The sequence below is a fragment of the Martes martes genome (assembly GCF_963455335.1).
Source record: "Martes martes genome assembly, chromosome: 5".
NCBI classification, from domain to species: Eukaryota; Metazoa; Chordata; class Mammalia; order Carnivora; family Mustelidae; genus Martes; species Martes martes.
Genome location: NC_137892.1, coordinates 114,029,386 through 114,057,188, shown reverse-complemented (window position 1 = coordinate 114,057,188; position 27,803 = coordinate 114,029,386). Strand labels below are relative to the sequence as shown.

General features: G+C 35.3%; 1 protein-coding gene across 7 annotated transcripts in view; it reads left to right on the top strand.

The window, feature by feature from the left end:
* Window positions 1-27,803, top strand: part of GABRG2 (gamma-aminobutyric acid type A receptor subunit gamma2) — a gene marked incomplete at both ends in the record, with an annotated part of 104,251 nt that overhangs the window by 30,396 nt on the left and 46,052 nt on the right. For 5 of the 7 annotated variants that reach the window (XM_080803791.1, XM_080803793.1, XM_080803790.1 and 2 more), the window contains 4 exons: window positions 394-461; window positions 2,555-2,775; window positions 5,862-5,944; window positions 8,699-8,836. In XM_080803791.1, the coding sequence (XP_080659917.1) occupies window positions 394-461; window positions 2,555-2,775; window positions 5,862-5,944; window positions 8,699-8,836 (510 nt within the window). Of the gene's footprint in view, window positions 1-393; window positions 462-2,554; window positions 2,776-5,861; window positions 5,949-8,597; window positions 8,837-27,803 lie in introns of all 7 variants that reach the window. The other 2 variants (XM_080803788.1, XM_080803787.1) reach the window with 1 other exon arrangement.

Genomic DNA, 27,803 nt, shown 5'->3' with positions numbered 1-27,803 from the left:
ATGCTTAAAAGAGATTTTTTTTGGAAAACAAATAGTTATTTAAAGGTAGTAAATTAGTTACACCAAATTAGTTGTGAGTAAATCACTTCTTTTTTTTTTTTTTTTTTTTTTGACAGAGAGAGAGATAGAATCACAAGTAGGCAGAGCAGCAGGCAGAGAGAGAGGGAGAAGCAGGCTCCCCGCTGAGCGGAGAGCCCGATGTGGGGCTCGATCCCAGGACTCTGGGATCATGACCTGAGCCGAAGGCAGAGGCTTAACCCACTGAGCCACCCAGGCGCCCCTGAGTAAATCACTTCTAATGTAGCAAAATAAATTTATTTCTCGAATAACACAGACAAAAACTTTAAAATGTTGTGCTTCTCCACATGCACATTTCTGTTATTCTCTTTACAGTGAAACCAACATTAATTCATACAGACATGTACGTGAATAGCATCGGTCCAGTGAATGCTATCAATATGGTAAGTTTCTAATAGTCTCTCTATTTTATTAACATATTAGAAGATGTGGCATCATAAAAATAGCAAAGAATATGCCAATAAGAAAATTCATAAGGGAGAAATAATCTTTCAGATTCTTTTTTCTCTACTGTAATATGAAGATAATTATTTTTTATAATTTGTTATGAGAATTAAATGTGATCATATGTATACTACTTTTTGTAAAAACGCTATACTTTTAAAATTCAACAATCATTGCTTACTTGGTAAGTATAGCTAATTAGAAAATAAAATATAGTACTCCACTAATTTTTAGAATTTGATGGTGTGATGAGGGCATAGTTTGCTTCAAACTGGAATTATTTATCAGGGGAAATAGTGGATTAGATGTAACAAATGTAGTTTTGTTCTTGTATGGCTCTTTCTGTCTAAATCTGAAATAAGAAACTAGATTGGAGTCTAGAATAGAGTAGAACATACTATAACATAACCACATTAACAAGCATAACATAGTCATAGTATAATTTTGAAATAGTGTTGAGCCTGGAAGATGAGAAGCTTTTTCTTCTTGCGCAATGTAAATCAGAATCAGAAGTTACTTAATTACTTTATCTACTGGCACATCACTAACTGACGAAGAATTTCATAAAATAGCTTCCCTTCTTACTCTTTGTAGACTATAAATACGAAACTAAGTGGTGAACAAAGTGGTAAGGCTTACCCTAGTGGAAATGTAGTTAGTTATAATAAGATAACACAGCGGGAGGTGCCAAGAAATAACACAAAACAATGCAAATGAGGAAGAGGAAGAAGATTCTAGTCTGATCCTGTGACAGGCTGTGTATGCTGGATATATAATATGTGTAATATGGATGATTCCCATTGCCCAGATCTCATACTCTAAGTACACGGAGTTTTTTCTTCAATTTTCTCATTTATAGACATCATTAAAATCAAGTTACAAAATAATGTTAAATAATACCTAAATATAACAAATCAGAGCTTGGCTATTCTGACTCCATATCTAATGGTCTGAATTCACATCAAACTTAGTTCTCTTTAATTAAAGTCAGTCACTCGCCATTGTAGTGATATATATTTGAGGGTAATCATTACAAAGTCATTTCTCATCACAGCACTTTGTGAATGTGCTTTGTGATACAGTTAGTAGAGTATTAAAGATTATTTTTTAAGGGGTTCATTTCTTCTTACTTGGAGAAAAGGACAACTATAATAGTAACAAATTTTGAAAAGTTACCCTACATTTGGTGTTTGTTATCTGCCAGACGCAGCACACACTATTTGATGTGCATTCTCCTTCTACTCCATCTTCACACTACTAACAAGACAGGTGTTTGCTTGTTTGTTTGTTTGTTTTTCTGTTGTCAGAAAGAGAGAACTCAAGCAGGGGGGAGCAGCAGGCAGAGGGGGAAGCAGGCTCCCTGTTGATCTCAGGACCCCGGGATCATGACCTGAGCCAAAGACAGACCCTTAACTTACTGAGCCGCCCAGGCATACAAACAAGACAGGTTCTTCAAGATCCCAATTTTATGATGACGCAACTGAGCCTCCAGAACTCCAGTTCAGGACTTTCTTCACTCTTTAGCAGTGAATTCTGAACCTGGGTGATTGTTTTCCCTAAAGATACATGTGGCAATGTCTGGAGATATTTTTAGTTGTCACAGTGTGCAGGGGGCTTGGGGCTGGTGGTGGTGGTGTTGGTGCTACTGGCATCTAGTGGGTAGAAGCTAAGAATGCTACTAAGCATTCTAAAGTACACAACACAGTCCCCACAACAGAGAATGAGCTGGCCCAAAGTAACAGGAGAAACTGCTCTAAAGACACTGAATGCAAATGATGCTATCACAACTATGGTCTTTTGCTAGAATTCATCTAAACGGATATATTTTTTCATAAAAATATTAATTTGTCTAGAAAAGGTGGGTGTGTCTCCTTAGCAAAATTTTTGCTTTCTTTTGGATTGTTCAAAACTAAAGTAGTAGCTTTGCTTTGTGTTGGCAGTGAGAATACAAATGATAAATAGAAACAAATGCTCTGTAATACAATTGTGTTAAATATGTTCTATTTCACCTTTTTTTAAAAAATAAAAACAGGAATACACAATTGACATATTTTTTGCTCAAACATGGTATGACAGACGTCTGAAATTTAACAGCACCATTAAAGTCCTCAGATTGAATAGCAACATGGTAGGGAAAATCTGGATTCCAGACACTTTCTTCAGAAACTCCAAAAAGGCTGATGCACACTGGATAACCACCCCTAATAGGATGCTGAGAATTTGGAACGATGGTCGAGTGCTCTACACCTTAAGGTATGCTTTTGAAAAAGGCAAGTTTTGTTCTCTGGGAATAAACCAAAGATCAACTACATGCTCTTAAAACAAGACGAATGAAAGCAATTTCAAACCTACATCAGGGTGGGCATGTGTGATCAAAATAGTATGTGATCATACAAAATTAGTTTTTCTTTCTCTTAACAACGAGCTTTTTCAAAATCATAGGTAGAACTTTATTTTCTGTGACTGATGTGAGAACTCTGTTTTCTCATAGGGACATGAAATTTCACTTGCCTTTATAAGGTTACCTGATTTTTGCACCAACCTTGGTTTTTGCGTGTATCTCCTGCTACTTTAAAATAAGGAAATGAAAACACAGTCAGTTGTCCTTGGGACCACTGGTTGTTATGCTTGGAAATGTCTCTGTTTCCAAGGAAATCATTGCTAAAGGAGAAATTTTGGTGTGGGGTCGCCTGTACCTCCTTTTCTTTTAGCTGCACAATAGCAAGTACAATGATTTCTATCTCCCAGCACCCACTCTACACTACATTGATAGGCCATTTGACTTAATTTACTGGCTATTTTGGGAATAGACTTCTTTAGGGATAATTTGAAGGAAGTTATCTTATTTTATGAGCTTAAATGATAGGTAACAGTTGGGAGATTTTCTACTTAATGTATGCCATTATCTTAGCACTTAATAATATTTACATGCATTTAAAATATTTTGTTGTTGAGGTTTCTCATGGGTGAGAGTATATTATTAAACAACATGGTAGCTAAGTACAAAGTCTTAAGAACCAGACAAATCTGGCTTTGGTTCTTAGACCTGTTTCTTACTATCTACATGAATTAAGGCAACTTTCAAGAATTTGTATGTAGAGGACTTAGGGGCAGCTATCTGGTTTCAGGGATCTTGGTGCTAGAAGATGTATCTCAAAGTTTTATTAGTAAGTTTGATGTTTTTACTCAGTTACATCTTTATTTAAAGAAATTAGGTAGGCATTGATGGAGATTATTGGAAAGGAGGCACCCACCAACCCCATGGTTCATGCCCCCACCCAAGAGAATCTGAGCAAACTCTTTTCATTTCTTTAATTTCTATAAAAAATAAAATCAAATAGAGATAGTGATTCTTACAGTATTATTATAAGGACCAAATGGGCTGGTATATAAAGTGCTTCACATGCAGCCTGTTATATAGTAAGTGCAACAGATATTAAAGTTATTTATATATATTTTCAGTAAAAATTATGGATAATATGATTCTTCTAGATATTAGTATCCTGGAGCTTCTAGCTTCAAAACGATTCCTTTTAAAAACTCTTATAGCATATACTTTAGTCCTTATATAACATTTGGCATGCAAAATAAAATACTTTAAAATGGCTCCAAAACCTTTATCAGAGTTATGCCAGTAACTAGGAAAAAATGGCCATAATTACAAAAGAAATTCATGGCCTATAGTTTGTATTCATCATGGGTTTCATTAACTGTGAGAGATAAGGTAATGACTGAAATTAGAATCTAGTGGAAATCAAAGTTTGATAAATCAGAGTCAGTCTTGCTTTTGAAATATTAAGTCACTCACACTGTCCCAAGTTCCTTGATTGTTCTCATAACTACACTCATTTTTTCACTTCTATTAATTTGTAGAATCTCTATATAATATTTAATTAGAGAAACCACCTCAAAAATCCCACTCATGAGACTCAAAGTTTAAATGAGTTGCAAACCTTTACAGAGTGAAGATTTTATTCTTGTTGCTAATCTATAAAAAGTTATGAATAGTTGTGTGTACAGAGATAATATATATGTGTACCTTTGTATCTGCAATCTATCTAAATTATTTTCAATTTAATAGTTCCAGTTTAATTTGAAAAAATAAAATATCAAATTTAATTATAATTTCACTTATGAATGGAACTAACCTTTTCTTTGGAAGAGCGTATAATTATTAAGTGACCCTGATTAAAACCTTTGGCTTCAGAGACAAATAATCTTGTGTTCAAACTCAACTGTGCTGTTACCTTTGTGACTTTGGACAAGTTCAAGTACAATAAAGTCATAATAACGCTTGATTAAATTAGATAACAATTTACCATACCCAGTACCCCATAGATGATTAAAGGCTCAATATCATTACTTATATTTAAGATCGGTAATTTTCCTATTATACCATAGAAAAATGACATCTCTCCCATTAAAAATTATGCTGAATTGTAAAATCTTTTAAAATAAATAAATGTTCATAAGATAGTTTTTTATTTCAAGATTAATACCTATAAGGTATATAGCTAACAAATAAGAAATCTTTAAAAATCATTGGCCCATCCCATTATAATTCTAGAATATGTTTATACTTCTTCAAAGATAGTCAAAACATCTGGAACTCCATTAAATTTCCCCCTCCTAGAGTCCCAGCCCATACTGAGATCCAGAAAATCTGTATCTTTAGTAAGCACCCAGATGCAAACTAATTGAGATTCACTGGCAAACATTTTTCTAATATGTCTGTGTATGTGTATTTAATATTTCTTGTTTGCCATTAAATATTCTTTTACTCCATAACATCCTATTTATGGCTTCATAGTGTTCCATTATAAGAATGCATATACTCCGTTGTGGAAATGTAAGTATTTTAAGTCACATGGAGTAATTTAAATCTCACAGCTAACATATACTTAAAAACAGAAGGTTCTGCTTTAATTAATTAATCAGATAAGGTCTGAGAATTTATCAGCATTCATTTACATGCAAATAGTAAATGAACTTAAGTTCTTAAAACTGTTCTGTTAAGTTAAATATACTCACCAAACAATCTCATGTGTGCAATTAATTTGCCAAAAAAATTACGTGATCATAAATTTTGGAAAAAATGCAATTGCCGTCCATGAGGTCCTATTGCTTGGTCTGTGAAAATGGTCTACATTAAGCCTTAAGTAATTTCTCCTGGACTTGGTGGGTTTCTTCAGGGAGAAACAGCTTGTGTTATCAATAAGAATATGAGATGTTTTCTCCAGGAACAAAGATGAAGAACAGTCATTAAAAATTTTACTAATGTATATTCTTAAAACTCTGTCTAAAGGATTTCTATTTTGGTTTCATATCTTTCTATTTAGGTTGACAATTGATGCAGAGTGCCAACTGCAGTTACACAATTTTCCGATGGATGAACATTCCTGCCCCTTGGAGTTCTCCAGCTGTAAGTAATCTCATTCTGTATTCTGTATCCTCTCTCGCCAACGGTTTTCTAATTGCAGTGCCAACTAATTGGGAGACTCAGAGAATGCAGAATCTAGCAACTTTGTTGACTTTGAAGATTTTGACAGTTACTTTCATCATAATACCAGTTTATCCATATTAGAGTGATTCCTGCAAAAAGATCTTTATTTTATCAGAAATTACAAGTAGGTTTCACTGGTGTATAAACATTTAATAAATTCACAGTGGCTTCATGAAGACATTTTTCAAGAAGGGTTGTAAAGCCAGGTCTGGCCACAATGGAAAGGTATAAAGTGGATTTTACATCTTTATTCCCTGCCCCTACCCCCCCCCCCCAGTACCCCCATCAGCGTAGGAAAAGAGAGTAGCAAAATGTTTGCTACTTATTTTCTCCCTTACACATCAGGAGGTACATAGAATCAACAGTGTCATTTGCTTATTTCAATTTTGGTATACCTGTTAAAGATAGCAAAATTGAAACTTACCTTCTCCACCTGGAGTTCAAGCAATATCTAGAACAAATTATTTACCAGTGAGTAAAAGACCAATTTTTGGTGTCTTATGGGTCTAGTTCAAATCCCCACTCCATCACTGTGGACTTGAACAAATTACTAAATCTTGCAGTGAGTCCACATTCTCAGATAGAGATGACAAGACCTGCTTCCCCACAATATTGCTTTGTTGCTGTAATATATGTAAAATGCTTGGTATGCTACCTTACACACAATAAGATTTAGTAAAAAGCTCTATTATTTTTATTAATTATTATTATTACCAGATAATAGACTACATACCAAGATGATCCATGATGATTTTGAAACAAATTAAGCTTTAGTAACTTTTGTAGATATCTCCTTCCTGAACCAAAGCCAAGCTTTAGTTTCCCCCAGATGTGTGCCTCACTGTTTGTTCAGCACTCATGTTAGGTTGCTCACCTCTTCCTTATTTTTGGTCTGCCAAACTATGCATACTAGGCAGAATGAAAAACTGATTATGAGTTTTAAAGTTTATATTTCTATAAGTAGAATTTCTCAAGCAGGGCATGACAGAGACTCTTAAGAGCCAAGTAAGTCATAATAACTATACTTAAAAAAACAATGATGAGAGAAACAATCATCTGTTCATCATTACATCAATTCCAGATTGAGGAAAAAATATCAATGTATATCATTTCTATTTACAAAAGTTCCCATTATAAATCTTATTTCATATGTTTTACTTTATCCAAGAATACAATATTTTTAAGTAAAGTCTTTCCTAAGCTTTAGGAGATTAGACCTTCTTTCTTTTAATTTCCAGCTGGGACTACTCCATTTCTGAGACTGCTAAAATTTAAGAACTCTTGATTTCTGTGTTGTTAGGTCACTGATGGACAAATGTCTTCTGAACCCAGACACAACTTACTGTTACTTATTGCTCTCAAAAAAGTTAAATCACCAGACATGTTCTCCATAGGAAGTTCCCTAACATCATCATTTTTTTCCTCAGTTTTCAGCACATTCCGCCCCCCTACTCCTGCTCCATGCCAATCTGGAGATTATATTTTCTTTTTTTCTTTCACCTTTGTTAATTAACATGTAACACAATTACCTGGACCAAAAGAAAAGAAAAGGAAGACACATGGGGATTTTATTCCAAGTAGTCAATCAGCCTCCATAATTAAGACTTAGGTTTATATAGCATTATTAGTAGATACAGAGTTGAGATGGTGTTTAGTTTTGTCTGTCTATCTATCATCTACCTATTTTTACTTGAGTTTTTTTTTTTTTTTAAGATTTTATTTTTAAATAATCTCTACCCACAATGTGGGACTTGAATTTACAATCCCAAGATCAAGAGTCACATGCTCTACTGACTGAACCAGCCTGGCACCCATATTTGAGTTTATTCTACAATTAACTTAATAGCATTTATCCATTCACAAATATACATTGACCATCAGTTCATGAAATAAGTACTACCATGATCCTCATAAGGAAACAAATAATTTAGGGGAAAAAATGAAGACACTTTTCTAGGGTACCAACAAATGGTACTGATAATCACTACATTGTCAGTATAATACCTCTTTCATGAAGGCTTTCTGTTCTCTTGGCTGAACATGATTGACTTCTTCAGACTCTACATAGTGCTCATGGGTATCTTCCACTGGGCATTTCTACTTACTATACTAGTCTTAATTGTAGTAAGTAAAATTTCTCTATTAAAATGAAGTCCTAACAAATTGAGAAAGGGAGAATAACATAAGTAGTTGAGGTTATTTTTCCTAGGCACCTTCCACTCCAAGTGCATGCCCTAGAGAGGCATTTGAATCTGCTTCTCTCTAATTATTTTCTATTTCTGCCTGACTCTCAATACCTTGCCCTGTTAACTCCCCTTCATCATGAAATAATACCTTGCATATGTACTGTTGCTTTTAGACTGGCTACTTTTTATGTCTTACCCTAGACAGTGTAGAGTATGCATATAGCATACATAAAACCATGTCTAGTATACCTTCTACGCAAATTAAGTGACTTTCAAGGGTAATTTTGACCTCATTGTTTTTAAACTTCTGTTGGGAGAAGATGTCATTGTATTTATTTCTTCTATTGTGATGCTCTTTAGTTCAGGATCTTCTTCTAATAACTCAGTCTCTCTCACACCTACCTCAGTGTCTTGTTCATGGAAGGTGGTTGCTACATATGTTCATTTATAAATAATTTTAAATGTGTGCTTTCCCATATCATGGCAGATGGCTATCCACGTGAAGAAATTGTCTACCAATGGAAGCGTAGTTCTGTTGAAGTGGGTGACACAAGATCTTGGAGGCTTTATCAATTTTCATTTGTTGGACTGAGAAATACCACTGAAGTAGTGAAGACAACTTCTGGTAAGATGTGCTTGAATTTTAAGTGACCCCTTCCAGAGTTAAAATTCTGGGATATATATAATTTAGAAGGCTTTTGAATACCTGTCTATAAATGATATGCAGAAAATTAAATGAAGTGTTTTAATTTACCAGAGAAAATTATAATTGATATTTTAGCATAATAGATAAATATAAATGGATTCTACCAATTTGAAGCAAAATGGATTAAAATTGGATTAGTACATTATTTGTGTAATTTCCTTAAGCAAAAATGAGTAGCAATTATTTTAAAAACAGAAAATATTTATGAGATGTAGGTGTAATGTTTCTTTTAGGAAATAGGTTTCATGGTATATTGAAATAGCAGCATTTAAAGTAATCACACAGGGAAAATTAACTTTCTACAAATGCAGAAATATGATCATAATGAATATGGACTGATTCACCATTCAGTAATTTAATATTTTGAATTGCCTACATCATGGATATGGGACAGGCCTTGTTTCAAATACCAACTCTATCAGTTACCACCTATAGATATTGAGAAAATTACTGTATTTCTCAGGGATCAACACTCCCAGATATCTAATGTGGACAAAAAGACCTGTATCACAGGCATACTATGTGTATGAGGGAAAAAAAAAAAAAAAAGAAAATGCTTAGAATGGTACCTGGCACTTAATGAACATTCAATAAATAGTAGCTTTTATTAGTATTAATTATAATTCTTAGATGTGCATGGGACCTAATGTGGTAAGGACTTCAGATTTCTTAAAAGAAGCTAAAAATTTTTTTTTGAGATTTTATTTATTGGTGGGGGGGAGGGTCAGAGAGAGAAGCAGACCTCCTGCTGAGCAGGGAGCCTGATGTGGTACTCCATCCTAGGACTCCAGTATGATGACCTAAGCTGAAGGCAGTGGCTTAACCAACTGAGCCACCCATCACCCAAGAAGCTAAAAATCTTTATTTTTATATCAAATATCATGATTTTTAATAGTATTAATTGAATTGATTTTAAAAAAAGACCCATGTGGTGTGATTTAAATGTATTTCCAAAACTGATCTATGTCATGGGTAGCCAGTATAAACCCTCTGCAAAACCCTTCATACAGATTATTCCAGCTACCCCTTTTAAAATTATGTGAATCTAATTATGTCCCTGTTTCAAACATAAACATTGTGCTCTCAGCTTACTATCAAGACATGTATTTTGATTATATTTCTGTGAGTTGAGCTGTTTTCCGTTGACTTATTTGCACATACCTGATTTTTTTTCCCTGAAATTCATAAGACATATTTTTATGTTGACTGATTTAGAATAGGGCCTTGGTCTACTGTACATAGAGAAGCAAATTAAGGATCTACACAAAAATAGAAATTTAAGATTATCTGTTCATTACCATCATCCTTCAAATCAGACCTATCTGATCCTAATACTGAGGGTTTCTCAGCTATCTTAATTTGCAAAAAGAATGTAAAAGAAGGTCAAAGAAATGCTTGAGTATATTTTTGAAAAGTGGCCTTCTGTTCCCTCATTCACTGCAAATCCTGAACATCAAGTACTAGAACAGTCTTTTATTTGGTCCCCAAAAAAGATGCAGGATTGCCTTAGAACTAGTTTTCCATCTGTGAAAGGAAGAACATGTGTAAAAATAATCTCTAAGTCTGTATGCTTCCAGAAAGAGAAATTGGGCATTAAATTGTGTGGTATATTCATATTTTTGTAATTATTCCAGCACCCTAAAACAGAACCCAAAAATTGATGACTAGCTGGACTTTTTAGTCATTTGAGCCCTGAGGGGCAATAAAATCAAATGGCAGTGAGGGATGTGTTGGCTTTATATTACAGGACTTAATGTCATTCCCTCCCCAATAACTCATACTGAGAATGATCTAGAATATTTACTGTCTAAGAGATAGTTCCAGAAGAAAATGATTTACTTACTTAAAGCATGGCAAGAAAAAATGCCAAGATGTCATGAAGCTATTAATCTTCTGAGGAAATCAAAGCAAAACTTCACTGATACCAGATTTGATATTGAGTAGCATCTTTTAATTGATTGCATCAATTCTTTGCGAATTTTATTATGGTGGTTAGCCTCCCTGTTGGTCTTCTTGGGCACTCCCTGCTCTTGCTGTTTTTTTTTTTTTTTTTAAATTTTTGTGTGTGTGCAGTACCATTTTAATTGTATCTGTGAAAAGAAAGGACTGAACGGAAACTTAACACCAATGCTAAGTAAGAGGCAGCTGATTTTGTAATGAGTGGGAGGAGTTTCTCCATGACCTTTTGTTTAATTTCTGATGGCATTCTTACCTTCAAAGCGGAGCTCCATAACTAGTTATTACCTATTAGGAAGTTAGTAAAACAACTTTCTTGGGAAATTATCAGAAGATCAAATTTATACTCCTTTTAAATCATAGCCTTATTACAATGGGATTTTTCTCCTAGACTTAGAGTAAATGTGTAACCTTTTAAAAAGCCTTGGTCAAAACTGAGTGAGAATATTGCCTAAAATCTGACCTGGATTACTGCAGGGATTTCTAACCTTCATTCATTTAAGCCTACCTCTTAGGATTTTGTTATATCCAAGTGGTGACTCTACTGCTGGTTCCTTATCTTAGGACCATAATTAGAAAAGCAGAAGCATCTGACACAATAGAAGTTGATACAAAAATATAATGAAAAGCAAACAAATGTTCTTAAATTTTAAGTGCATATATTTTTGCTCTGCAGATGGGATATATTGAAAAAGAGTGAAAGAAAAGTATTAAGAGAAATGGGAAAGTGCAGCTGCCACCAAACCAAAACATTTCACTAATGTAAACAGAAGAGTAGAATGATAATTTCACAGGGAAGAATCTTCTCACCATGTAAATCAGTGCTGTTTGACAATCTTTGCTTCCACCCCCTGAACCATCTTGTTTACCACTAGTCATATCTGTATCATATTTGAGAAAAATATTGCCTTGAGGGTACATTGATAAGACTTGAAGAATACCTTTAGTTCATAGTCAATATCCAAACAAATTCTGGATCCATGATTTCTCCTCCAAACCACCGTGTCTTTATAATTGGTCAGTATCTGGGAATAGCACCATCATTGTCCCGGTGAGCCAGGCGTGAACACTCAGAGTCATGTCTCTACCTCCCACCTCTAATGAATCACAAAGGCGCTCATGCCTCTGAAGCATCTTGCGTAACTGTCCTCTTTTCACTTGCCGTCGCCTCTGTCCTAGTTGAGGATTTTGTCTGTTCTCATCTGGACTGTGCTGGTAGCCTATTAAGGTTATATGCCTGCTGTCAGTCTCTCTCTTCCACAGTCTGATTTTACACATTAATCATAAAGGCTAGCGCTTACTGATCACTAACTACACACACTGTAGCAAACCTTTTATCTAAACAACCTACTTGAATTCTCGTAGCCCCGGTCCTGTTTACTACACATCAGTACCCAATGTGTCATTGTGGATGAGGAAACAGACTTCTGGAGGCTCATTTACTGCAGGGATCAGTTATCAAAGCTGGGCTGTAGGTTCACATGCCTTGTTCCTAGACTTGTGCTCTTAATTATTACACTATTTTGTTCCCACTGTGGCCCAGTGGGTCTTCTGAGCACACAGGTTTTACCATGTTTCAAGAATTTATTAGGTCAGTTACCACATTGTTCCTAAAATGCAAGCACCTGGCCTCAGAAACTTTCCAGCTTTGTTTTCCATAATTTCCCACCTGGTAACAGAACTAATCCATCTATGTTTTCCTGAATATAACAAGCCAGTCCTAGTCTTTCTCTTTTGAATGGCTTCTCAACGCATCCCTACCTTCTTTATGATTTTAAGGCTTAAAAGCACAGCACTTCTTCACAAGGCCATTACTTACCTTACCACTGAAATAATTTGGAGCAATTTTTCAATTATGTGTACTCTTGGAGTCATGCTGCTCGAGTTTGAATTTTGGTTTGTATTTATTTGATATATCTAAGTTCAATATCACCAGTATTGCAGGGTTGCTCTGAGGACTGAGTAAAATACTCCATTAAAAATACTTAAGATTATGTCTTCACATAGAAAGGACTCTGTAATTGGAAAGCATTATTATTAATAATAATAATTATCATCATCACAATTTTATTAATTCTCCCTCAGAGCATTTTCACCCACCTTATAAAAACATAATTTCTGCCTTGTGTTGCTTAGGCATTTTTTTTTTAATTTCTGCCCCCTCATTCCAATAAATCACAAATTTCATAACAGAAGACTTGTTTTAATCATATTTGTATCCATGACATTAGAATGGTGGCTTGCTTGAAGTTGTTGATTAGTAGCAATTATAGAATTGATTGCTTGTGATAATTATATTGCTAGAACTGTAAAATTTCTCTCAATTTAATAAGCAATGCAGAATTCTATTACACATATTCCCATTACTCATTGTTTACCCTCAAGTAGAAGATTGTTCTTTCTGATCATGTTGCCATTGCCAGTTCACCAAATTATCTACAAGATTTTTAGTATAGGAACTTTGTTGCTTCATGTTCTCATCCTGAAATGTGGGCTAGAAAAGTGGCAAGTAAATTTTGTAGGGGGGGCCTATGATCCAATGCCATCATCCTGCATCGAAAAGAACATATTACATTCTTCTTCTGTCAGGATACTTGTAAAGCTTCCATATTTTCTTTTGGAGTGTAAATATCAGCGTTTCATGAAATATCCCCATAAATTTTTGGTAAACCCATGAACATTAAATATTATTTACTTTTTTTTGTCTTTAGCTTATCTTTTAGGCTAGGATTCCATATGCTAGTTATATTTTTCTGATTTTTATTATAAGAAACACACAAATATTAAAAAGTCCACATACCACTGAATTTGCCTTAATTTCCCATAGTACTGGGCAGACTGCTGTTTTAGAAATACTAGGTCTGTGGGATCAAGTCCATGCTCATTGCTTCATTTCTAAAGTATTTATAATCTACCTTGTGTCTTTAAACCTTGTCCAGGGTTCTCTCACCATACTCCTTACCCCCTTGAGGTTTTCTGGGTACATTGTACTAATTCATGGTTTTGTATCCTATATTCCTTATTTGATACCAAGCTCAACTCCAACTTTCTCTATGTATATCTGTGTATATGTACTGGTCAAATAACTCTCCAAATAGAAAAAAGAAATAGCTCCTACCTTCCAGGCTGTGTTTTAATTTAGATGTCTTTGGCAAACCAGGGAGACCCTTTAAAACCTTCCTCATCATGGAGGTGAACTCTTTTAAGGGCAAGAAAAGGGAAAATAATAATTTTTTTTTAAGATTTTATTTATTTATTTGACAGAGAGAGAGAGAGAGAGAGATCGATCGATCACAAGTAGGCAGAGCAGCAGGCAAGGAGAGAGGGGGAAGCAGGCTTCCTGCTGAGCAGAGAGCCCGATGTGGGGCTCGATCCCAGGACCCTGAGATCACGACCTGAGCTGAAGGCAGAGACTTAACCCGCTGAGCCACCCAGGTGCCCCGAAAATAATAATTTTTTAAAAAGATACAAGCTAACAATAATTTTTTTTCACTGAAGAGGGTGAAACAAAAAATACTAAGGAAACTAGGTGTGAGGAGAGAAATAAGCAACCTGGCACTCATCCCAGGTCTCCTGTGACTTTGGAGTCACAGTAAGTAAGTAAGTTGTGAGCTCATTTTCATCAATAAATTTCCAAACTACTTGAAGCAATGCAGTGTGTTTAAATAAATCAGTGGATGACTTTACAGTAACTGATTTTTATTTTATTTTTAAAATTCAATTCGGAAAAAAAATTAAGTTTGGTTTCAAGAGAAGAAAATGTAGGAACAACATAAGAGTGCTTGACCAGGAGTAGTCATGGGGAAGTCTTTTGCCTTCCTTGTTTATAAAATGAATGCACTTGACTAGATGTTTCTTTGAAGTCCTTGTTAGACCTGTCCAGAACTTCTGATGTAACCACAGTCACACTACGGATGTTCTAATGTAGGAGTGGCATTCTTGGTAATGTTTTCCTCCATCACGTTTTCAATATGTTTCCAAAGCAAGTCAAATGCAAAAACAAGCTCCTTTAGATTTTTAATTTTAAGGGGAATGATAGTCCCACCCATATATTTGTTTTTAGTGATACATGATGTTATATGGAATGTTAGCCCAAGATTTTATGTGTTATTTTCTTTCAGTTGCGGTACTAGAATATTTATATATTACATTTAAAAATCCCACATCAGAATTTTAAATTCCAAAGTTGCTCTGACATTACCTAGTGGGGAAATAGGGCTAGAGACACAGAGCAATCGCATAGAGAAGTCATATGAAATGTAAGGAAAATTGTTTGGCTTTAAGGTGACATGCTTTGTTTCTGCTTATATTCCATTGGCAAAAATATTGTATGTTCCCATGGAGATAAAATGAGACTGGGAAGTGTAGCTCAGTTGTGTGCTAGGAAGGGACAGTGGGTTTTATGGCTTTCTAGGGTCTGTGCAACATGCATGATCTCATTTTATTTCTCACAAGTCTATGAGAAATACATTCTTTTGCTATTTGACAAACGAAGCAACTTAAGTTTAGAGGGGCTAAGTAATTTGTTCAAGGATAGTCAATAGAGTTGTTTCTCCAAATACCAAATTTATACCCTATTGCTTCTCATAAACATATTAGGTAAATAAATGAATTAATTAAAAGTAAAAGTTAATTCTTAAGCTTCATAATAAGTACTATTACACAATGCAATGAAGTAATATCACTTAATATAACCCTATATATGCATCAACAAAATGTTAACATGTAGGAATAGCAATTATATGTAGTAATAACAAGTGAAAAACAATTTAACAATGATATCCCTTTCTTTTTCAAAAACATACTTACTGCCTATGAGATAATACTATTCACTTGCTAAGTGGACCTATTGGTCACCCTCCAAATATGGCCTTAATTAAGAAACTGTCAGATCCAGTGCATTTGCATAAATTGGTTCCTCACACAAAACTCTCATCAGAAAGAAAACCAAGTAAAAGGTTAGCATGACTACTATTTACAGTAATTTTGGAGATTAATACCTTATTTTGACAGTCTATCAAAACCAACCAGGTCAAGATGTTAATTTTTATCCAAGTCTTTGGTGTTTCCTAATTCAATTGAAAATCCTATTTTGCTGTATTTAAAAGACACGTTCATCCGTGTGACTGATATGACTAATGGAGCCCTCCTGTAGAGCTGCTGCCCCAAATAAATGTAAAACATCAAATAATTTTTAAAAATAAAAAAATGTGAGATAATAAAGACTGAGTCCACAGATATCATGCTCTAAACACAAACTCATTGACAGTTCCTTTCACCCTGATGCAATTGAATAATTTCTTCACCTTGTTTTTGCATTTTCAGAAAATAATGCTATTCAGTGTGGCAGATATGTAAATTTAAGTTTGTCAGAGACTGAAAAGGGAAACAAACAGCAATGAGGAAAAAAGATTTCTTTTAATTATTTAACTTTCCCTTTTTTTTTTTTTTTTCCCTCCAAATGAAGTTATTATGAAGGTCACAGTACACTGCAGCGCATTACAGCCTAGGAAAGAATTTGCTGGGCATACGAGCTGGGGCTGACCAGAATTTGTTTACCATTCTCACCTGTATCTCATATAATCTCATTTAGAAAAAAGTCAAGAACAGCTAGTGTTACTAGTCCATTCCAAAAGGGCAGAAAAGCCCAAGGAAAAGAGAATTGACAAATAGGCTAAATATGACTTAATTAGTTTTTGTTTACTTTTATATATGGATATCTCTGCTGTTTAAGAAATTGACAGTGCTTCTCATTAGCATATGAGTCACATCATAAATGTTTAATTTTTCATATTTGTCTTCCAATTTGCCTACTCCTAAATTAACTTCTCCTTGCTATGTCTTAGCTCTCAGAATGACAAAAAGAAATATTTAAAAAATAGTATTTCTTAGAATTAAATTACAGTTGTTCTCCCATCCCCATCACAAACCTAATTGTATTGCCCGTAAATGCTTCTCTCTCAGCTCTGTAAGAACACTGAAGTACAGTAAGTGACATTGCTGAGAAGATAAAGGCTTCAGCTGAGACAACTGAGTTTATTGAAATAGTTCCCAAACATGACTTCTGGTATGCTTATACTCACATGACTTACAGCACCATGCACCTTGATTTTGAGCACTAAGTGGTGAAAAGCTATGTAATATAAGAGCCAGTGTGTAATTCATGAGCTGTGTAATAGCTCCTTGTTAAAGAGACAATGCAATCATGGATATGAATTATAACCATCTAAGGATTACATTTACATTTTCTCAGCTGGTAATTTCTTGTTACCAGTATCAGTGCCTGAGAGTGAAAATAGATTGAGAGAAAAATAAAATTTTAGGGCTAAATGTTGAAGATCAAGTCCAATTGTAATTTTACTTATAGGGAAATTACTCTGAAGAGGTGAAGTCAGTGGTTGTAACTTGGTAGCCAGTAGAGCATGGGTCATTAGACATGGATGAGTTTCATTCTATTTATTTTAGTCAGTACTGAACAATTGAAAATTTCCATATGAAAATCTTAAATATCTTTACATCATGGACATCTGGGTCTTCATTCGTATTTGAAAATGACTGGGTAAATCTGAATTTCAGGGGGCGCCTGGGTGGCTCAGTGGGTTAAGCCTCTACCTTTGGCTCTGGTCATGATCTCAGGGTCCTGGGGTCAAGCCCTACATCAGGGTCTCTGCCTGCCTCTCTGTCTACTTGTAATCTCTCTCTCTCTCTGCCAAATAAATAAATAAAATCTTTTATAATAAAAAAAATCTGAATTACGATATTTCTGAATAGGTGAGGCACATAATCTCCAGTTTACTGAAGTCCCTACCACTTCCTGTTTTTTTGGGAGGGAACTATATGTCTTTCTTTGTGAATTACTGTTTCCTTATTTTGAAAAGTTAAATACACCTATATCTTTGCAGAAAATTGGGGAAAATAAAAGATAATCCCCGAATGAGAGCACATATGTATGTGTGGAAATGAATATATTTATTTTTTTACTTTTTTATAGGCAAAAAGCAATGAATGTGAATATTACTCAACCAAGGTTTGTTTGAAAAACAAACAATCGAGGTTTTGTTTGAAAACAGATAATGAGTTGCAGGGAAGTGCCAGAATGAGGCCAACCGATGCTTCACTTGCATTTTTACATCTTGCATTTTTACGTTCTACAACTGGGTTTATTTGTTATAAATATCTAGCATATGCAAGGCGAATTGATTTTAAGTTTATTCAGTTTATCTCTATGATCCACTTTCATGGAAGATGGATTTTCAACGAACTTAAAATTATGAAGTTATATCTGCAGACATCTGTGGAGCCACCCTTGTATTTGTCTTTTCCAGCTCACATCTAAGCAGACAAAAGCTTGGTTGCAATTGTCCTGCACTTTACTTATTAGCAGTCTGACATAGCCAGTCGACACTTTCCCTGGTGTACTTCTCTGAAGATTGATACAATTCTTGCTCTGCAATAAAGCTCCGCTCTTTATTTTCTTTGATGAGGTGGGACAGCTGGTTATAGAGCAAAAACTGATTCCTACGTGAGTTCCCTTTGTGGTTATGCTACCATACAGTTGAATGGCCTTGGACAAGTCATATTTTGACTTGACCCTTGATTTCTTTGTCTCAAAAAAGAAAAAAAAATCAGACTAGATTGAATTTGAAGCTCCTTTCACCTCTAAAATGCTGTGCTATGTTTCCTGATACCTGGCAAATTGGTTATAAAGCAAACTTCTGGTGGGCATTTAGGTTTCCTAGATCCCCACAAGTTCCCAAAAGAAGCTTCTTCACGTTACCTTATTCTATAAAATTTAGAACTTAACCGGTCTATTTTATTTGTCATATATGGAGAACTTCGGTGGCAACTGTGGGGGCAAGAGGTCCAGAGTGTTGCCATAGAGATGGCTGGTTAGTTAGTTAAGGTCTGAGAAAATGAATCTGGCATGGGAAAAATAGGCCCATGGTGGGTGTGAGGAACGAGGGTGGATGCTAACCCTGTTTATACTAAATGAGAAATTAGGAGAGGGCAAAGATAGGACAGTGGCTTTGACATGGCTTTCAGAGAGGAGAAAGGACACACAATCTATATCCTCAAATAGAAAGAACATTTGAAATCAAGAGTGCCTAGTATGACCTCAATTTATTGTTTTATTTTTAATAGACTAATTATATAAATTTAGCTGATGGATAGTGCTGAGAATTGACAGTCCATTAAAATAGTACTGATCTAGCACCTCTACAATAATAATATGACATACTAGCATTTGAAAACTCTTTATATATGAATTGTCTCATTTACTTTTTACAGTATTTCTATAATACGATACTCATTTTCTAGTTAAGATGATCATGTACAACCAGTCTTGTAGAAAAGTATCTAGAGAGGGTAAAAGCCTTGTCCAAGATCATGGAGTAAGTCACTTAACAGACACTCATGTGTCCTGACACGCTCATTTTCTAGTGTAACAGTGACTCAAATACCAGGACTGTTTTTGAATTTGTGTTTGCAGAAAGACTTGCTCCTGGCCATATTTCTTTATCTCGTATGTAATTTGTTTTCTCTTTAGTGTGGTGGCATCAGTCTACCTTGCTGTCTAGCTATCTGTCCAGCTATCCTCTGTCTACCTAAAGATAGTTGCGTACTAGTATGGCAGAATCAGACTATATTGGCCAGTTTAAGCTAGACTGTGCTATGGTGGTAAAGAGCTCTTAAATATCAGTGGCTTAAAACTTAATAAAAATTGTATTGCATTCCATGGCATGCTATTCTCATGGCTGAAGGAGAAATAGTAAAGAATAAAATGATTCTTAAAATTTCTGCTTTGATAGGCATAACTCATTTGGCTCACATTCCATTTGCCAAAGCAAACCACATAGAGAACCCTGTTGCCCATGGGGTGGGCTGCATGCTTCTCTTACACGAAGGGCCACTGGGCCTTTGTAGGGATGGACTTGGTAGAAAGAGATACAAGTATTTGGAACTTCAAAATCATAATCAAAACTTACCATTAATATAATCCTTTATGGTGTACATGGCCCATCTACTTGGCCAAATAAGTGAGTATAGCTTGAGATAACAGGTCAGGAAAAACCACCACTAGCAAGAGAAAGAACGACTTACTCTCAAAGAAAACAGAAACCAGTCATTAAAATGTCTCTGACTCTGAGAATTATTCTCTTTAAGAGCGACTGTTTCGGGTCAAGCTTGCTTGCTTTGTCAATGACCTATAGCCATGATTTCCTATTTATGTAAAAGTGGCTTCAGAAGGAGCAGATGAAAAGACACAATATTAACATGAAAATGATTGTAGGGTGATAGGAACTGTCACATTTTATAAACGTGGGCAAGATTTTCCCTGATATACTTCTGGGACAGCTTTATTAATTACATTGAGAAACAAGTCTGTAAATATTGGTCCCGTACTAAATTGAATTTTACAGATATTAGGCAGTGTAACTTCTAAGAAACAATAAACCAGCATCATCCTCTTGTCACTAGGAGGAAGTAATTGAACATGATTTAATAAAGCAAGGCCACAAAATAATGAAAAGGTCAGGCTATCTTGATTGCTGTTACTTATTCATGAGAAAAAAAAAATGTCTCTATTAGTCTTGTGTAAGAAAAAAGTATAGTTTCCAGTAAAGTTTAAACCCTTTCTTTTAATCTTAACAATAAGCTATAATTTTAACCCTTTCCTCTATGAAACATTCTTAAAATTCTATCTCTCTGTTTTACAGGTGAAGTACATGAAATATATGGTTACCAATAATTTCAAATATTTTTGCATGGCTAGTTATTAGTAGAATTAGAACTAATCAACAGACATCTGCGTCCCCAGTCTACTGTTCCCTCCTGGCCACTTGCCTGTATAAGACTAAGCTAATATGAAAAGGAATTTTCATTCTATTGGCTGAAGCTGAATAAGTTAGGAGTAGGAGATATTTTGGTCCTGAAAATCTGCTCCTATTCATCTGTACACAGATAAGTGGTGTTGATAACGATGAGCTGATGGTGATGGTGGTGGTGGTGAGGTTGAGGAAGATGACGAGATGCTGAAGTCAGGTTTTCTTGGACATTTTATGTATACCAGCCACAACGTTAAGTATTTTACAAGGTTTATTTCTATAAACCTGCAACAGCTTTAAAAGGTAGATAGTGTTTTTATTTCCATGATCATGTAGCTGGTAAGGGGCAGAGCCAGGATTTGAATGTGTGCTCCAAGACTAAGCCATAGCATTTTTGTTAGGTCTTATTTGTAGGCAATGGTGATTTTCTTTTCATTAAGGTAAAAGACTATTCACATGAACAGATGTATGTGTGTGTGTGTGTGTGTGTGTGTGTGTGTGTAGTACACAATAAAGTGCACATGTTTTCAAGAGACTTCATGCCACTAGAAGACCGTAACAATCTAATACATTATGTCATTCAAGTCAATGGCACAATTTAGAGTGTTGATAACTGGATATATCAAGTAGAGTCAGTTTTCTTTTAAAAGATAAGAATGAGTAAATAACAGAAGCATCTTGAACAAGGCTAACTAAAATGCTTTCTATTACTGGAAGAATTATCTATGACTCAAAATTTTGGATAAAATTACATGTGTAGTATATTAGTAAGACATGACTTCTGGTAAAATTTGAAAGAAAGAATACTTGACTAGGGGTGAGATGAGCTGGCCTTAAGTCTTAGTGGATCTCATAAAAAGGTGTATACATCTGGGCAAGTCATTTAACCTCTCAGACCTCACTATACCTGTAAAATGGAAGAATTTTACAATTACCCTACTGGAGTTAACTATGAATATCTGAAAATGCTTAGGAAATTGTGAATAACTATGGAAATAGATAGCAATGTGATCATAAAGTAATTGTATTTTCCTTTCTTTCTCATTCCTTTCCTTAACCCTTGAAATTAAAACACACACACACATGCCCACACACAGACACAGTAGATTTCAGGCATATTTAATGACTCTGAGAAAAGAAAAGTGATTTATAATTGATTGAAAGTTCATAGAAGATAGTAACTGATTCTGCTTGCTTTGTAACCTTTCATTTAGACTAAAAAGGGAGAAGAAACCTGAAATTTGTTCCAAAAGGGCAGATGTGTGCGTGGGAACACTCTTTTAATAGCTGTCCCATAAAGTGACTTTGGAAGAATTTGAGAAAAGGGTATTAAGTTGACTTGTTGATTGACCATGACCAGCTCGGGGTCTCTAACACACACACACACACACACACACATCTGCTAGATGTGTCAGAGCAATTAATTACTTTTCTATTCTATACTACTAACAATACTCAATGCAGCAGTTATGTAATAAAGACAAAAACTTGCAAGTCAAAGAGACTTCAGACTTGCCTAGTCAAGGGCCTTTATTTCCCAGATTAAAAAATAATAATAAAGCCCAAGGAAGTGAAATGACTAGTGTAAGCTCTCCTAACTAGTTTTGCAGGAAATGAAGCATCTAATAATGAGTTTCCAGATTGCATTGCGACAGACCTCTCTCAAGCCTCTCTGTAAAGTTCTATAACTCAAAGTGTAGACAGGTCCTTTCCTTTTTTATCAGATCCTGAAGTAAAATAAAATGAAGAAAAATAAAAATGAAGAGGGAGAGAATGACTGAGTTGACCAAATGAGTAATTTCTGCTTGTATGTTGGCTAGAAGATGTTGCAGTCAGGGCTGAGGAGCGAGTCACACGTGGCTTAGCATTGCTGAGCGTGGTTATAACTGTACATTATTAGTTGGAATATCATGGAGTGGGGACAGAAAAAATGAGAATAAGAACCTTAAAACCCAGGTTCCACTTGCAGGCTTGCCTCTAACTTGCTGCGTGCCTGTGATCAAATCCTTTTATCCCTTTGTGCTCTAGTTTCTGTCAGTAAGGAGTGCATGGTTTTATCAGGAGTCCTTCCTCAGAGAGGTGTGGGGAGAATCAAATGAGATAATGGATGTGGAAATGCTTTGTAACTTGTGGGAGGGCAGCACAGATCCAAAGCATCATTGTCATTATTTTAACAATTACCCCTAAGGCTCCCTTTAGATCTGAAGTTCCAAAGTCATGGCTTGAAGGCAAGGCTTAAAGGTATATAAAATCTCAGTGCCAGTAAAGAAACGGAAACATTAAAAAAAAAAAAAAAAGAATCATTGATCTCAGCTCCAGATGGAGCAGGCTGGGAGTGTGACTCAAGTTCTCCATCACTTCTGGGTCCCTGTGATCAGATTTTGTCATCAGGACTTAATGAGGATGATAAGCTGATCAAAAAATAAGGGTATTGTTGAAACAACACAAAAGGCAAAATTCTGACTTTTTTTTTTTTTTTTTTTTTTTTGGCTACTCCTGGGGGGAACCTGCCATTAAAAGATCAAGGCTAAATGTAGAAATGAAAGTTATACTCACTGGAAGACCCAGGAAAATGGAATTTGGCTGTTGCCTAGGATTAATGTATTTTCACCTAAAGTCAGTAAGAGACCTGCCGCATTTGACAATCTTGGGAGTTGCTGGGGGTTTGAAGAGGGCTGAGCGGATTAAGTTCAGTGTTTTCACTTTTCTGGGGATTGAAAGTTAAACTTTTAGATAGGAAATGTAGGATGGGAAACATTTTGAAGTTAAAATTCATGTAGAAATTTAGAAACATATTTCAAAAGAATTACCTTTTTATTTCAAAACATTGCATGCAGTCTCTTGACTCTTAAGTGCTGATGCAAGAAAAATGACGAAGTCAGCAGTAGTGCTCGTCTCCATTCTCTTTGGACTCAGAAAAACAGAAACTTACTTCTTCTTAACAGCTAGTATCCTCACTGAACACTTCTCTCGGGATAATTGCTGTTTATTTTAAGACATCACAGTTATCCAGTGTGATAATTAATAACATGATTTATTTATTGAAAACATACTATGTACAACAAATTGCCCGTGGCAATTTTTGTGAGATTTCTCTTTTAATCTCCATAAAAACCTCCAAGTAGCTGTGATTACTACCATGCTTTCAGAGAGAGGAAACCTGTAACTCAGGGAAGTTAAGTAACTAGTCCAAGCCCTCAGCCAGTAAGAGAAATAGGGGATTTGAAATCAGATTGAAAAGGCCACATATCCCAGGTTCTTAAACATTCTGCTCTGTAGAATTCCTTAGAAGGTTACTTTTTGAGAGTGGTAGGGGATAGAAAAAGGAAAACTAATTCCGTAGTTAAAATTTACTTTAGAAATCAGTGTAAATTTGAGACCAGCATGCCTCTGGGGCACTTGCCAAAAAAATGCTAGTAGAATTTGCCAAAGGCAAGTTCAACAGTGCTGCTTTAGTTTCTCAGTAGCATAGCTCATCCTGTCATAAGGGATGAAAAGAAAAAAGGTTAAAGGTCAGCAGACAGCCCCCCCCCCCCCAATATGTTAGCTTCCTTTTTTCTTAAATGCTCTTTACTAGTGAGTTTCACCAACACTAGGAACAGTCAGAAACTCAATGTAGATGAGGGATTCATGGAAATTAGTGAGGAAACCCACTCAAGACATACTGCCTAGAAAGGTGGTTTCTTTACCGTTTTGTTTTGTTTTGAATTGGCCCAGAATGTTCAAACCTGTATAGAAACTGTACATCATTTTTTCTGGGAAATTTTTTTTTTAAATCTAAAAAGACTTTTTTTTTTTTTTTTTTGCTATTGAAATAATTGATTCCTAGTACCAGTGTTATTTAACTCTCAATTACCAAATGCAGTGGATACATTAATAAAGTCATTTTATGAATGGAAAAATTGAGGCTCAGAAAGGATAAGTAAATTAAAGAGGTTACCCAGGTAGTAAGTGGAAGAACTGGCACTCAGACTCAATTGAGACTGTACAGCCTGCCCATGTACATCTGTGTGATGCTGCTAACCTCTACCAAGAGGTCGCTCCTTGTTAGCTCTGTCTGGTTAGTGCCTCTCTTTGAGGTCAGCTAAGTTCTGTGTATTGGTTATTTATTCAGGACCTCCTATGTTCCCAGCACCATTAATAGGGTTCAAGATGATAAATTAGGCGTGGTCCTTGCCCTTGGGGAGCCCACAGTCCAATGGACTGACAATGAGCTGGATCTAACTGAATTTTAAGTATTTTTACATGAAATTCTATGTGACAAGACTAATGAAATATCACACACAAGAATCCATACTTTTTAATACATCAGAGCACATTAACGCATACATGCTTCAATAGCATGTCATCCTTAGTTTTTTTATTCCCCCCCCAATAAAGAAACCATTATCCTAAAAATATTTCAGATTCTTAAAATACCTTAGTATATGTTTGGAATATAATTTGAAAGTACCAGTAGTCATTATCTCATTTAAGAGCTATTGTAGTTCTTAATTGTGACTGCTCCAGGGGCTTAATTTAGCGAGCTGCTTATCTCCACCCACCACTCTTTCTGGCGGTGGGGATGCTTGCCCCCATGCCTACGATGCTCAGTGCCTCCCAGACAGAGGCTGGTGGGAGAGAGGTGTCTGCGGAAGCTAGCTGTCAGCCTTGCACTACTATTGAGAACTGGAGTTTTCTTGGGGAGCCATTGCTAGCACATCAGCCAGTCCGGTATTTCGATAGCTATGCTGGCTTAAGGATGAGTGAAATGCCGTTTGGTTTTATTTGCTTTTCCTTGTCTTTTACGTTCAGTTTTTGGCCCACGTGAGTACCAGTCATGAACTTTGCAACCAGAAAAATCTGATCTGTCTGCAGCTTCAGATATGATAGTCATTTAATGTTGTATCTAACCTTTCAATCCACATTCAGTCCCTCAGGATTCCTTTTAGTGGCTGAGGAGAATATAATAGATCTTAGCAAGACTGTATCAAGCTCTCTTTGAGACCCATAGCCCTAACATTGCAATTTCATGTCTGAACATGATATCATCTCTACTAGAATTCTCTGTACGGTCGTGATATATATTAGGAAGTTGCAGTCAGCACTTCAGATTGTAGCTTTCACGTGAATAATGCATCTTTCTAGTGCATTACTAGTGCATTCAGTTGGGTGAATTCTGGAAGAGAAGTCAGATAACCTGAGCTCTGGCACTGTCTCTGCAGGCTGCATGGACTTGGGCAAGTTTCTAGCCTATCTGAGCCACAGTTTCCATGCCTGTAAAGAAGGATTAAGATATGCTATTTAGTCAACCATGCAGAATCTAATAATTAAATGAGATTAAAGTATATAAAAATGACTTTGTAATTCAAAGCACTGTGTACTTGTATAGGGTCATTTGTACAGTATGTTACAAATTCACTTAGTTTTTTGTTCATTATTCATTTGGTATTTCCTGAGCACATATGTAAACAAAACATTTTACTGAGGGATACTAGGTTCAAAATTACATGAGGCATTGATCTCACTGTCAAGAAACTTAAAATCTAGTTATTTTAGTTATTCTAATAATTCTAAAACTATAGAGGAACTTTTTACTCTCATTGAAGTCACTTCAAACTAGTCTTCAGAGCTACTTTTTCTTTTTTAAATTAAATTAAATTAAAATTTTTTTCAGTGTTCCAAAATTCATTGTTTATGCACCACACCCAGTCAGAGCTACTTTTTCTATTCCCTCTTGTCCTTGTCAACTTGAATGCTTGAGACTCACGGATTGTTCTATGACATGTCCCTGTAATTCTTCTGAATTTAATATTTACCCAGAGTTTTGTTCTGCCACAATATGTTTATGAATGTCAAACTACTATTTTCATGATATATAAGACATCATATGAAGTCATATATTTAGGGGTGGGCTAATTGTGAAAGATTATAAAAATGAGAGATATTAAAACAAATTTTACACTTCAAATTTTTAAAGTAGAGGAATTTAGATTTATGACCTATAAATTTAGAGTTTATTTATGTGTGAAAAGTGACACATTGATAAATAATTGGCAGAATCTTGTTGAAAGAAAAAAGAGGCTTGGGTCTATTTTTTTTAAGTGGTGGATAAAGTGTACTTTTTGGAGATTTTTTAGGTTAAAATGCATTTTAAGACAGCCTACCATAAGCTTTTTATATTTGATGAGAGGGCTTCTTCTTTATAAGCATGAATACAGGGGTGCCTGGATGGCTCAGCTGGTTAAGCATCTGCCTTCATCTTAGGTCATGATCCTGATGTCGAGGGATCTGCCCCTCTCCCTGTTCATGCTCTCTGTCTTCCTTTCACTCTGCACTCTGTCTCTCAAATAAATAAATCTTTTTTATTTATTTATTTATTTATTTTTTTTAAAAGAGTGAGTGAATACAGATAAAATGTCATGAAAGTCCGACTTCATTGTCATCTTCTTAACAACTAGCCCTGGGCCTGACATAGACTAGATTCTTCATAAATGTTGTACAATTGAAGGAAGACAGCTAGAAGAATGAATCATGGAGACAGAGCATTTGAACTGAAACTTGAAAACAGGAAGAAATTAGGTTTGACAAAGATGTGGACAGAACAGAAAGACTAAAAATCTATCTTCTTGAAAGTAAAGGATTGTGGTTTAATGTAATTTAAGATTTATAGGCACATTTTAGAAAATGATTCAGAATTCTGGGCTTGTACTCAGAATTATTGGTCTTCAGCAGAGACTGAGAGTATGACATCAGGAAAATTAATTCCTGTTTTTGCTGAAAGATCTTGGTTTGGCATTTGAATGTCTGTGTTTGAAAATGTGGAAGAGCTAGAAATCAAAGGGTCATGTAGGAACATGCATGCTTGCATGGATAAATTAATGTTCTCGCTAACTTTACAGTATCTTAGTGTTACCGAAGGCAAAAGTCAGATTTTAAAAAGTTTTAAAATTCTGTAAAGAAGCATAATAGAATTTGTGGAGTTGAATGGGTTGAGTTTAATATGCATCTTTCCTTATTCCACTAGATTAGAGCTTGAAGTATTCTGACTTTATAAGGAACGTAAAGACACAATCACACTGATGTGTATGCTTATTTTAAAATCTGACAAAGTATGTACTTAC